Genomic DNA, 14,049 nt, shown 5'->3' on the forward strand with positions numbered 1-14,049 from the left:
GCGCCGTGGGGAGCGTGCGCGGGGGGGGCGGTGTGTGTGTGTGTGTGTGCCGGCGGCGGGGCGCGGCCTGCGCATGCGCGGGCGGCGCGGCGGCGGCGGGGCCCTGAGCGTCGGCGCAGGCGGTGTGTGGTGCGTGCGCGGCGGCGGCGGGCGCGGGGCCGCGCCGCCCCCTCCCTCCCCCCTTGCGCGGCATGGCAGCGGGCGCGGGGCTCCCCGCAGCCGCCCCCGGGCCCGGCTGGAGGAGGAGGGCGACAGGCAAAGCGCAGCGGCCCGTGGGCTAGGCCCCGCCGCCGCCCCCTCCTCGCCGCGGAGCAGCCGCCGCTGAGGGGCCGCCCCCCCCCCGCACACACAGACACACACGCACCCCCCCCCCCCCCCCCCCCCCCCGCTTCGCTCCCTCTCGCCGGGGGGGGGCTCTCGGGGCCGCTACCGGGCTGGATGAATGTGGGAGAAGATGGAGACCAAGACGATCGTTTACGACCTGGACACCTCCGGGGGGCTCATGGAGGTGAGGCCGGGCCGCGGGGGGGGGGAGGCCTGACCGGGGAGGCCGCGGGGCTGCAAAATGGCGAGGGACCCCCCCCGAGCCCCGTGGCCATACAAGGAAGCGCGGAGGGACGGCGGCGGCTCGCCCAATCCCCGGGAGAGGCCCTCCCGGACACGGGGCCGGCGGGCGGGGCGGGTCGGGGCCCCCCCCCGGCCGGGCCGGGGCCGCCGTCCCCAGGGCGGGCGGCTCGGAGCAGGGCGCTGGGGTCAGGGTCCGTCGCAGCCCCTCAGAGCCCTCTGTCTGTCTGTGCCTGTGCAGCAAATCCAAGCCCTCCTGGCTCCCCCCAAGAGCGAAGATGGGGAAAAGAAGAGCAGGAGGCCCGAGAAGGAGCCCAGGCGAAGTGGCAGGGCCACTAACCACGATAGCTGCGATAGTTGCAAGGAAGGAGGGGATCTGCTGTGCTGCGACCACTGCCCCGCCGCTTTCCACCTCCAGTGCTGGTAAGGCTCGGCGCTGCCTCCCTCCGCGTCTGCACCTTCCCTCCAGCGCCTCCCGCCTCCCGTTAGCTCCCTGCCTTACCCGGGCAGGGGGGGGACGTGGGGCCGGGCGGAGCAGGCAGGAACAAAAAGGAGGTACAGATTCCATTGGGGTCCATCTCCCCCCCCCCCTCCGCCCGAGGCTAATCCACACGGCCGAGGTGAAAAGACCCCCCTCGCTGCTTTCTCTGGGGGGTGGGCATCCGCCACCCGCCTTTCTTTTTGTGCTGAGCAGCGGCCGAGAGGAGGAGCGAGGCCGCTGGCTGCCTGCGCGGCCTGGCTGCCTTGGTGCTGCCCCTGCCCGGCCTTCCACCCCACCCCCACCCCCGAGCAGATAACTTCCCCTCCTCACCCCTCTCCAGGGGGGTGTTGCTTGCCGGGAGGGGGCGGGGGGGGGGGAGACTCAGGAGGGTCCTGGCCAGAGCAGGGGGAAGCGGTGGTGGCGTCTCCGCACCAGGCCTGACGTTCCCAGCGCTTCCGTGCTGCTGCAGCTGCTGGGAATAATGGAGGTTGCTGTCTCTGTGTCTCCGTGCCTCACTGTTTACAATATGGCGACCTTCCTTTAAATTATATTTTTATTCTCAGCGCCATTTTGGCTGCATATATGACTTCCAAACCCTTGCAGCGCTCCCCCAGTATCTCAAACGTGAAAATACCTTCCCTGTGGAAATCCAGGCCTCTAGACTTTAAAATTGGCTGGGTTTATTTCTTTCCCTCCTTTTTTTCCTTCCTCCTGACTCTTCAGATCTGCTTGTCTCGTCCGTGGCAGTGACTGCCGTGAACTGGGGGCAGTCAGGTCCTATTGCTGAGAGTTGTGTGGCTTTGTTGATGAAGGCAGATCTCTCTGCATGCAAATCTGGGTGTCTTGTGGGAGTCGAGGTGCATGTGGAGGCGGTTGCAAAGCTCTAGTCGGTAGAGGCTGCAGCGGGGAAGGACTCTGGCTGCCTTCCCTTGCAGCTTCCTCCGCTGTCTGCACAAAGCGACCCGCCAAAGGCACCTGAACTTTCTGCCCCGAAGTTTTTGCCTTTCTGCACCGGGAGCCCAGACGCATCTGAGGCCGCCTTACCCGAATCTCCCCTTCAACAGTTGACGCAGGCAGGCGGTTTGTGTTAAATTAGCGCAGCCAGAGTGGATAATGGAGGAGGGAGTGGGGCAAGTCAAACAGCTGGAGCTCGGGCGTACAGAGTATTCTTCCTTAGGGGAGATTTTTTAAGCACATTCCTTTCTCTCTTTCATGCTTTGGAGCTTTGTTTGCCACCCTGTTACAGCTGTCTCCTCTTTGCTTTTTTTTCCTGTTGTTTTTTTCTTTCTTCTTTTGCTTGGTGGTTATACTGTGTTTGTATGCTAATTGCAGGTCTCTGAACACTTATTAAACTGATTGCTGATACCAGGAAAACTGACTGTGCGGTCACAGTTCTGTAGGGAGTGTCCCGTTAGCAGCGTGTAGCCAGACGAACCCGACAATGCTGTAGTGTGCAGCCATGACATCATTCCTCCTGCCCTGAGGAAGTGCTACTGGTGGTAGTGCAGATCTTCTAATATTTATTAGGAGGACACTAATTACTAGGGTGTTTTTTTTGTCCAGCTTTCCTGATGGGCTTTAATTTAAGGGTGTTGGTTATTTTTTTTCTTCCGTTGGGCATAGTTGCTTAAAACTTGGCACTTGCCTTCAGATGCTGCCAAACACATCCTGAGTCTTCTCTTAGTGAGACTGGAGCAATGGTTAGAACTTCACATTTTGAGATGGAAGAGCTGTGATTAATGCTAGAGAGTTTCCTTGTTGACTCTGAATCCTAGTTAAACCTATCCATAAATGAGACTGCTTTGTGCATGGCTAGATTTGGCTAAATTTCATGGCTTTTAGTTTGGCAAGTTTATTGTAGTTAGTGGGTGGGAAGCTCATGTAAATCAGATACCTGTAAAGCTTTGGCTGTACTTAAGTTAGTTGAATTATAATTATTTTTTAAAAAAATAACCTTTGGCTAACTAATCACCCCTCAAAACAGAAATGGAAGGGGCTGTTGAGATTGCACTTTCTCATTTCATTTGTTGCCTTCCCTGCGGTGTGTCTCAGGTGATGGTTTTCACAGTAGCCTAGACCCTGCTGCAGGAGGTGGCATGGTCTGGAGCAGCACAGAGGGCACACTGCTGGATAAGCTTTGCCTAAAGACCTCCCGCTTGGGTCCAGTTCTGCTTCCCTGCTCGTGGACCTCTGTCTGTCGCTCAGCCAAGGCCTTCAGGTGAACCAGGCTGTCTCGAAGGGATGCTCAGGTTTTGTTTTCATGTTTTGTTTCCTTTACCTTCTGATCTTGCTTAAAGTAAACTTCCATTCTGGATATAAACTTAGGCATACAGGCAGCACTTGCAACTTCCTTCCTACCTCCCTTTTTTAAATTTAAAGAATAGCAGCTGTAATGCAATGCTCATTTTAAGTCATTTGAATAGCAGTTTAAATATTCTGCTGAGGCATACTAGCTCAATTGTGTCGACAGCTTACCTGTTCTTTAAATATTTATTGTCAGTTTTAGTACCAGGCTGCATTTAATATCAATATAGAGAAAAAAAAACACACCACCACCCCCACCCCCCCCAAAAAAAAAGAGCAGCTCTTAATTGGTCTGGAGTTTGTAATGAGTTGATGAAAGCTGTATAGGAGAAGCCATATCATAAAAGAAAATGAATGGCAAGGGTGTGATCAGCCCAAGTCACACAGTAGGCTGGAGACAAACCCAGGAGTTAACCCAGCTTAGTGGCCCATAAACTGGTTTTGTTTCTTCCTGTGCAGAGAAGGCTCTTCTGTATAGTGTTGTTTAAATCTGTCGTGAGAAAGCTGGCTTCGTTAGGTAAGTCTGCGGTTCTCAAACTTCAGCAGTTTGCTTAACTTCAATCTAGTACCTCAACCTGTTGTCTTCTGCAGAAAACAGAAGGTGCTCAGTGGCCAGAACCCCCAAAACTTTCCAAGGCTGGTAGTATTACACATCTCTGACGGTAAATAACAGGCTTTGATGATACACTGTAGAACGACTGCTCTCCTGAATTAATGTGGGTGGAAGTGGCTTCCCAATTCATCTGTCAGGGTGTCAGCTCTTCTCACAACTCCGTTTCAGAATCACTAGTTCAGCGTAAAACTCCTACAGGTACTCTCAAAAGAGTCTGTGGACCAGGAGGATTACCAGCCTGGCTGCAGACAAACTGGCTTGGTGGGAGGGATACAGGAAAGTACAAAATCCCTACCAGATACTTAGTTTCAACATACTTGGGTTAATATCATAGTCAGGTGACTGTCTTCAGGTTTGAATTTACAGAGATATTTTTTTCTGTCCTTAATCATTCTTGAAAAATGGAACATAGGACTTGTAGCTCGTAAGTCTGCTTTTGGTTATGTTGTTTGCCCATAATCTGCTGCTTCGGGTAATGGTGCAGCATGAATTTTTGTTCTGCCGTAACCCAGGCCCTTGGGAATGGTATACGCTCCTTTACATGATTGAAAACCAATTTTCCTGTACTACTTCTGTTCTTCCCCGTTTATATCCTCCTTCTGGCTATGTGATTGTTCGAATTCTCTGTATTTTCATGAGCTCGTGGTAAACTTGATTCATGTTGAAGTCGGTTTGTAAAGTGACTGATGTTGCAAATTCATTACGGCATCGCTGAAGGATTAGAAAGATCCCTGGGAGAGGAAAGTTTAGTTAACAAGTTGGGGGAGGGGAGTGACAACAGGAGGGAGAACTAACACAGAACAGTTTTGTGTTTGTTTTTTCTTCTTTTTTTTTTTTTTTTTTTAAAAAAAAGTCTCACTACCCGAGTTTCTGGTTGGAGGAGCCCAAAATCGCTAACCTCGCTGAATGCTGCTGTTCAAGTCCCTCTTATAAATCGCATGCTGCTGGCTGTGAAGCACTGCTAGCATGGCAAAGTGACCCGAGTTGCCTAAAGCTGACGGGCTGCCCATTACGGTAAAACAGACAGTACCAGTTTTGTGTCACTTCCCAGCAAAAAGCCTTCCCTTAGCTGCTGGCTCACCCCACAGCTGTGCTGGGAGAGGTATGCTGCTGCATCCATACCGGGGCCTGCTAGCTCCATCAAACTTCTTGCAACGCTTGCCTCTTCGTGTTTATATTTGGAGCATTTGGCTCCATTTCCCCCCTGATTTGGCAGTCTTCACCAAAGTGCTGTTGTCGAAGAACTGAAGTAACAGAGCTGCAAAGAGAAGTAGACTAAGGTTTAGCCTGAATTTTGCATATTTTCTATGAGTCACATCAGTTAAGTGCTTTGCAGAAAGAATGGAAAAAAGTTGTTTGACTGGTAGGACATCAATAACTCTTTCCCCACCTTATTCAGGTCTGAAATGCCCTGCTTTATCTTGGCATTTGTACCAGCTTTGGGGTTTTTTTACATAAATACCCTTTCTGTGTGAGGGGAGGGAAGCATCAGCCTGTCTATTGTCTTAGCTAATCCTTCCCTTAATGCAAATCTTTCGCTGCTTGGAGGTTTCAGGTGAAACTGAATGGTCTGAAGCATCTGCTGCTGCAAGGGGTGGCAGGATGCCAAAACAGGTGCCCGAGAGGCTAACTTCAGCCTAACGGTGAACTACAGAGGAGCAGGGTTTCAGTACATCGAATTACATGTGTCACTGGCATTTCTGACAGTTTCAAAAAAGGTTGTAGTTTAGCTGCAGAAAGTTTTTATTTTAAGGCTTTCTGGTTTGGTTGGGGGTTTTTTTTACATCACATGACTGGCAAAAACCTAATTTATGTAACTGCATTTTGAAAATCAGTCAGCTGTTCAGTTCCAAACATTAATGTAAATGTATCTATCTTAAGACATTGTTTTAACAATGTTGTTTCAAGTATATACTTTATAAAAAACAAAAAAGCCCTATTTTTGTTTTTATATATCTTTGATTCTGATATTTTAGTAGCATTGGGGCCAGCCTACTCTTGATTCTAAACCAGAATTGCACTGGCTTGGTTTCTCAGTACAGAAGGTCACACTGCGCATGTGTCTGCAGATGTGGTAACATGACCAGTCTTGGCAGTTCTGTTCAGCAAAGTTGTACCAATGAGATCTTTTGCTCTTCTCACTCTGTCCTAAATCTCTTGATGCAAAGGCAGATAAGGTCAGCCTAAATCTACCAACTGAAGCTGAGGGCACCAGAAAACCATTCACAGTAAGAATTTAATGAACTAATCTTATTTTGGGACTTGTAAACCACAATTCTCACCTGTGTGTGCATGTTCTGCTCATGTTAAACCAAGTGTGAGCAGATTTTGCAGTGTGGGTAAGAGTTGGGCATTCAGATCAAGCTGTGGATCACTGCTGCTCTTCTCAACATCAGTGACATCAGTGTGCAGTGGTAGGAGCAAGGCATTAGGGTTCTGACAACGTCAAGGAGGGGGTTGTTTAACTGCCTAACTTATGTTTTGTCTTCAGACACAGCTGATGTATGGACTGACATTCTGTCAAACACCCGCGATGATCGGAAGCTGTTTAAAAGGGCACGGTGCAAGACTGCTAATAACAAAAGTTCTCTGATGTTTTGTCCCTTTGCTTGAGAATGTGCCAGTTTTTTGTTGACTGGGCTGGGACTGGTGGAATGGAGAAGTCTTTTCTCTTTTTTTGGGTGCTGCTGCGGGGTCCATTTTTGAGTTGACTCCAAGTTCAGTAGGATGCAGTGGCTTGCTTCCTAGGTGGGGTTCCCGGCTTTGTTCATGCTGCTGCAGAGCTGGTCTTTCCTGGTGTGTCAGACCTGCAGGCGTGACTCAACGGGAGCCTTTCAAATGTGGAAAGGTCTTCCCAGAGGAATTCCAGCTCCTCCAGGCATTTGCAAAGGAAATTCTTAATTGGATTAGATTCATAATACGAATCTGCTAATGACTTACTGTTATAGAGATCTTAGTACTGTCTTGTAAATATATTCACCTTCATTTAGCTTGCCCCGTGTCTTTTTATCACATACAAGCTCAGTGTTAAGATTGTATACAACTGCCTGCAGATCTTATAGTTTGGATCTGGAGGACTACTGTGTTTATTACACAAAATGGTATAATGCTCATAATTCTCCTCTCTCTTTCTCTCTCTCTCCCTCCATTTCTTCGTGTTGCTTTAGGTGTGGGTAGTAAAAGGATAGCAGTAATGATTAGCATGTGTAACGTCCAGCTGTATTTCTCTTACAGTGGGTGTGAAGGAGATGTCGGGTGGGGAGTGCCCCCATACTGTTGACAGCAACAGAACTGTGTATTTATAATAATTACAGAGTCAGGACCAAACATGCATGGGGTTTTTTTTTCCCTGAAACTGACCTTTTTGACTTGGGTTGTAGGTGCTGTTGTGATGGTATGAGGAACACCTGCATGGAGGGCAGGGCTCCTGGCTGTTTCCCTGTGTAGGACAGTCTGAGTCAATTCCAGATTTCAGTCATAGCATCGATACTGAAACAGTTTCTCTACATAGTAAAGGCACTAACATCAATTCATCTGTTTATTGACCCACTCAAATGGATGTTAAACTGTTGCTGTTGCTAGACTGACTCACCGGTATGTGTTGGGTTCTTGAGTTTTTCCTGTGCTCTGGAGCCCTTATTAATCCTTGAGTCGGTACCAAACAGCAGGAATCCGCTGTGAGGAAAGGGAGCCATTGCTTCCAGAGTAGGAAAGAGGTGTATCTTCCTGAAAGCAAGTGTTGCAAAGCCTGAATGTTAGGGAGTGCTGCGTGTTGCAATATGAATCACATGTGAGAAGGATGTACCTGGTTTTGTTTGTTTTTTAAACCAGTCAGGAAGTAAGCTTGGACTTGTGAAAATGCTAATGTATCTGAGAATATAATCTGGCTTTCTTGTAGGGTTACTAAGTACTGGATTTGAAAGAAGTGAGTGTAAGCAAAAAGCATCTTGCCACGTCAGGTTACTGGCTAAACTTGTGATTTTTGTGACACAGTCAGATTGTCAGAGCTGGCTTTTTCTTCTTACAGTAATCGATTTATACTGCCTCCAACTCCACCACTTGCTAGATGTCTGCCCAGCTTCCTCGAAGGAATGCTGCAGTGTCCAGTAACTCTGTAAGCCAAGTAAAAATAGTGTTGTATCTTCCCTTTAGTAAAGGGGTTGACAGATATCAGTTGTAATGCAGTTACGTACCTTTTTAGGGTATGGAGTAAATGCTCCCTATAGCCAAAAAGAAAGAAAAAATAATTCTGTAAATCATTCTTCCAGTTGCCGTATCAGATCTCGAGTACAAAAGGCAAAGAGCATCTCAGCCAGCTGGGGGAAATCTAGTGCCTGAACCTGACTCTAACCTATTTCTGCTGACGTCTGCTCTGCACGAGTCACTTGAAGTAAACTAGATGGAGCTGGAGATTACTGACTTTGAACCCTGCAGAAAGCAGTGGCCTGAGGATGCAATTTAGCAGGCTGAAAACCCCATGCTGAATTTCTGGCAAGCAGTAGTGATTGGTGTGAAACACCTACCTGTACAGCCGCTGACTTGAGGCAAGGCATCCTGTGAACTTCACAGTGATCTCTTGTCTAGAATAGCAACAGGAGCAGGATATTAAGGTGATCCTGAAAAAAGCAGAAAATAATGTATACAATGCTTTAAGGGGGGGTTTGGGTGGATATTTCTATTGCTGCTCTTTTCTGTCTCTTCCCAGTGTTCTTGGGAAAGCCTAGTCCACGTGTAGATGTCAGAATTATACTTGTGCCTGTGTGAAGACAAATTCATACTTTTGCTTTTATGGGTCTGTTCTTCATCCTCTTCTGATGTGCTGCTTTCCTTTTTTCCACCTTATTGCTTCTGTCCTTTCACCCCTGTCTCCTTTGAACACATTCAGTATGGCTAGGGCTGAATGTGTTCACTTCTCAGAAACCTCTCAGACCTGTGTTTTTGATTATTTTTTTCCCGCCAGAGATGTCTCTTCATTTATTGTTCTTTAAAGACAAAATTGGATGAAGTGATTCTCACCAGAGCTGTGTTGCTCCTCAGCCCTCTTTCTTTTCCCTGATGCTGCCCTATGTGTCATCCTGCTTTGAGAAGATGACTTGTAATCTGTTAAGAAGATGGTGCTGTGAAGATCGGAACGCTTAATAATGAATCTGGACATTGAATTCAGGCTATTGTTACTATTGTCTGCTGTACAGGCATGAGTGGTGCATGGGAAAGAAACAGGAGTTAAGATGTGCAGAATGCCTGAATTTCTGGGTCTGACCCAATTTTCCCAAAGGCAACAAGTCTTCCTATTGACTTCTGTGATTTCTGCTTATAAATACAAAGCTGGATGGTTCCCTAGCAGATACGTCCCAAATATCAGTTTTCACACCAACCAAAGTCATTTTACAAAAACAAAAAAAAAAACCCTTCAGTGTGGTACAGGTATTAGACACTTTATTATGCGTATTTATTTGTATAGTTGTATATCTGGTTTTTTATATCTACGTGGAAATTTAATATCTTAAAAAACAATACTTCTTTTTCTTGTCAGCTGTTAATGAGGCTAATAACTAGCGGTTTGTCGAGGGAACTGTCTCTGTGGGCCAGGTTCTTTCTATAAATACAGTAACTAATTACATCAGGTGATCACATGTTTACATGCAGCTTATCCAGTTTATTGGACTCTCCTGCTTGTCAGGTCTGAGACGAGAAAGTTCTGCTTCATCACGTTGGAGGGAACTTTTCTGATTCCCTGCGAGTCTCAGGATTGCAGTGCACGAGCGCTCAGGGAGGAGGCTGGACCCTGGTGATGGTAGGAAGGGAACAGGTAAGATAGATAACACATGCTTCCATGAGCTCTCTCTTCCCAGGATGAGACTAGCAGAAGCAGTTTGAGGAAGGATACAAGAAAATGACTTCACTGGTTTCAAAATTCGCAAAATACAGTCGCAATAATTTGGCTTGTGAAAATGGCACCTTTTTCTTAGGAGCGTGATAGTACTGAAGCCACAGGCTTGAGCCGTGGGTCAGCACAGTGTGCTGCCCTTGCAGTGTTGAACACTGGCTGTTTTTGAAGGTAGAAATAGGCTCACAGTGACGTTGGATCTTGTGATCCGACATACCTGGCCATACTACTTCTTAAACTCTTAAGAGTTCAAGTAGTCTTCTGCTCTTTTACTGGCACGTGGATGGATTGTGTTAGCGTACCTCTATTTTTTCCTTGCGTGCATCTTGTTTGTTGGTGGCAGGCCATATAATGGTGTTTTAACCCTGCTTCTGTTCTCTGGCTGTTGCTGAACCCTTATTTCCAACTCTGGCCATGCTGTTGGAAAGATGCATACTAAGCAGATGCAGTGTTCCAGATGATGGGATCATTGGTGACCTGTGAAATGGTCATTTCGGTTCCCTTCCTTGCATAGTGGCAGCCAAAATAATCAAGTACTGACCTGTCCAGGTCTCCTTGCTGGATGTTACTAAATTAAAACTTTTTATATGCGTGCTCAAGGCTTTCACTTCAATGTAAACAAAGTTATGTTGGCTGTGATCAGCCTGGGTTTTTTTCACTAGCTCCCTCAGGAGGAGTTGCACCACAGATAAGTATAGGGGCTGATGCTCTGGGGTTAATGTGAATTACACTACTGGCTTCAAGTAGGTATGGCTTACAAAATATTTGAGCCTAATTGAGACCAGAAAGTTCCTGAAACTCTGTTAGTTTTGATGCGATTGACTCATGCTTAGAGGTCTGTAAAGAACAAAAATTACGCCTAGCTTATCTGAAGTTTGGTGGTCTCTGCATTGGTGCTTGAGAAATCTTTGGTTTCATCAGGAAGATTGTTCCTTGTGCTCCTGAGCATTGTGACTTTATCCATGTTAATGAGCAGAACTTGTAGACTTTGGCTGAGTAGTTTGTGCCGAGGGGTAATCCTGACACTACTGGAATAGAGGAGAGAGGTGACGGTATTCCTAACAACCATCTTTACGGTCATGGAGCCTGACTTCTGTCTTCAGAAAATAGCGAGCTCTTCCTTGATCCAGGAGTTGCAATAGGAAGGTAAAGACAGTTGCAACAGGGAGGAACTTGAAACAGGCTGCAGCTGTTGGCTCGTTTCATGCGTGTTTATTACCTATAAGGTAGAGGCTCTGAGCGCTGGGTTCCAGGTGTCCTCCTCCTGCAGGGTTTGGGAGCAGCTGTGAGCAGAAGTGTGTAACTTGAGCGCAGTAGCACTGTTTCAAAGAACTGAATTTGTAAATGATGCAACTTTCTCTGTTTCTCAATGGGGCGCTTGTGATGCACTGACAGTGAGGTTGGTTTCCTGGTTTGTTTTGGTTACGGCTGCCATTGAGGCCCTGCTGTAGGAAGCCAGGGAGCCTTGTTCTTTATGAAGCTGGTAGAACAGCTGTAGCTCTATCCATCATTGGGATAAATAGGAGCCCCAACAGAAGAGCCAAAAGCCTTCTTCCTTTATCTAACTGGCAAACATAACCAGCATCCTTCATTATAAGCCTGTCATTGAGTCCTGGTAAGTTAATTAGATGATTTCTGAGAAGGAAAAATGTTCTTGCCTACATTTGTTCGTGGGGTTGCTATTTTCCGCTGCAGAGAAAAAACAAACCTAAGTCCAATAGTTGAAAACAACTGACATCAAAGACAAGTTCTTCAAGAAAGCTTTGCCAGCCATGGGTTTGTTTTCCTGCCACCATTATCCCAGCCTGCTAGCTGGCTCTAGCCCTGCTGGGTCCAGAGCCTGCTCTCAGTAGTGTCAATGTGCCTTTGATGCAAGATGGCCACCAGGAATGCCGTGTGTAAATAACTTCAGGTTTGCTTATAACTGGTTCCTTTGAGAGCTGTGGCCCAGTTTGTATTGAAGAAGGTGCCATTCCTTTGAGCGTTTGTTTACTTATTTATCGAGGTCAGCAAAGTGAAGAGTAATTACGGGATTTAGACTAACAACAGGCATCTGATGTGTGAGAGCTCCAGAGTGTGAAATTGAAAAGCTAAGTGGCTTCATGCTATTGTTTGCTTGATAAAAACTCCTAGTATACGGGTGACTCTTGAAGACTTCTTTTTATTTCATCATAGCCATTTAAATTTTATTTAAGGGAAGCTTTACATAATGTTCTGACCATGGGAGAGCAAGTCTTGACAATGTAAACCTGGTATGAATTTCAGGAGATGCTGCTTAACTTTTTTAGAAAAAGCTGTAAGACTAATATTATGGCAAGTGACTTCGTATCAGTGTAGTGGCTTTTGAATAGGCAGTGATAAACATCTCCTTTAATTTTCAGAGGCTTTGTATGAGTCAGTCTTCCAGGTGTTTGTATAAATACTCACTTTGAAAGTCAGCCTCAGTTTTTTCAGAGCCATCTTTGTCTTACATTCAGAAACATGTTCTGCTGAGCAGATTTTGATTCGGGTCACACCAAACCTTTCAGGTAAAATAGCGCTTGCCGCCACTCTTGCCTGCAGTGACAAAAGGAGAAACTATCTGAAATGAAGGTTCAGCGGAATTGTACAGAACAGTACAACCGATTGGTGCGTAGTTGAAAGGAGATGTGTTGTAACTGAAGATAAAGTTGGTGCTGTACAATTCCAGGTCCTGTTGGCAGCAAACACTAACGGCTGGAGATCTGCATGCTAATGAACCTATGAAAGATAGGGAGAAAACAGCCGTGGTGCTCCTGCCAAAGTGCTAATTCCTACCTTGGTTATGAAGATCAAGTATCTTGTTCAGATTTAAAAATCAGTTTCTCTTATGCTTACAGTAAAAGGTTGACGAATGTGGTCATAACTACTCAATTAAAATGGCATTCTTTAGCACTTCCCTGGCTTTATGCTAAGACCCAGGAAATGCTCTCTGCTTGCAGAGAGGCCAGCAGCGCAGGAGAGCATTCATCAGTCTTTGTTAGTGCAGCGAGCTGCCTTGATGAACAGTTCATTAACCAGGAGAAGCAGAATCAGTCTTTTAATACACTTGCTATAGCAGTTAGGCCCAGACAGCCAGCAAAACAACTCAGGAGGCTAGTCTGAGCGCTAAAACCTTGCTGCTGGTCTGAAACTAATCTTTCCCCTCCTTCCACAGGCCTTTGGATACCAGCATTCATTAAAATGCTTCTCCAAGCTGTCATTTAAGAGTACTGTGTATGTAGGATCTCCTGGTTGTTGAGCAGATAGTTCAAACGTGACAAATGGGACTATAACATACACACTTGAGAAGAAACCTGTTCTGACTCTTCTAGGCATCTCTCAAGATTCGCCATGGTATTAATTGTTTCATTGTAAAATGCGTAAGGTTGAGGTAACAGTTAAAACAAATAACCGGAGGCATCTGGCAGCGTGTGGATCCCTGGCATGCTGCGCGTGCACTGGAATGGGGCAGACGTGTTCCCAGCAGTTCAGGCATGCTCATCGGTAGCTTGAGAGGGCTAAAATTCACTACAAACAAAGTGTGTGGGGTTTTTTTTTTTTCCCTGGGGTGCTGGGAGGGGGGAATGGGCCAGGTGAATCTCTACTCCCTGTAGCTGCAGGTCTAAGAGATCAGTAAAACCTGAGCTATTGCAGGATCCACCTTAGAACTGGGGATGGATTTACGCTGCAGCAGGCACGGGAGGATCCTCCTTCTACCCCCCCCTTCCCCGCTTTTATTAGCAAAAGCTTAGTTCAGGGCAGAGAGGGGAGTTACTGCTTCAGCCAAACATTTGAGGCTTCGTGTAAAGCAGCCAGTAGTTGAGGCTTTGGTGCTCTCATCTAGAGCCTGATCTCTTGTTCATCCAAGTCCTCCAGGAAATGAGAAACATAAGCTGCAGGTATGTTTGTGCATATATGCAGAGCGCTGCGTTTCTGGAGTGCCTGGAACACGGAGGCCTCTGAAACCCTGCACTCCTCAAAATGGCTGCCAGATGTGTTGGCTCTACTGAATTCCCTGGAGCCTGACACCAGAAATGCTGAGGTTATTACCAGTTTGGTTCTTGCTGTGTTCTTCCTTCAGTCTTCCAGGCACAGCGTTGCAAGCCCTAGGGTGACCCTGGATGGCTGCAGTACCTGCGGAGGCTTTCTGTTGGCACGCTGGCGTGCTCGGGGCAAGGCTCGCCGGGACTCTGTTTAAAC

The 14,049-nt window shown here is 47.1% G+C and overlaps 1 protein-coding gene across 1 annotated transcript in view; it reads left to right on the forward strand.

The window, feature by feature from the left end:
- Positions 1-81: 81 nt before the first annotated feature.
- Positions 82-14,049, forward strand: part of PHF12 (PHD finger protein 12) — a 33,004-nt gene continuing 19,036 nt past the window's right edge. Inside the window, exons 1-2 of the mRNA XM_056354680.1 lie at positions 82-508; positions 806-987. Of these exons, the coding sequence (XP_056210655.1) occupies positions 443-508; positions 806-987 (248 nt within the window). The 5' untranslated portion in view covers positions 82-442. The remainder of the gene's footprint in view (positions 509-805; positions 988-14,049) is intronic.

The sequence above is a fragment of the Falco biarmicus genome, chromosome 1 (assembly GCF_023638135.1).
Source record: "Falco biarmicus isolate bFalBia1 chromosome 1, bFalBia1.pri, whole genome shotgun sequence".
Lineage (NCBI taxonomy): Eukaryota > Metazoa > Chordata > Aves > Falconiformes > Falconidae > Falco > Falco biarmicus.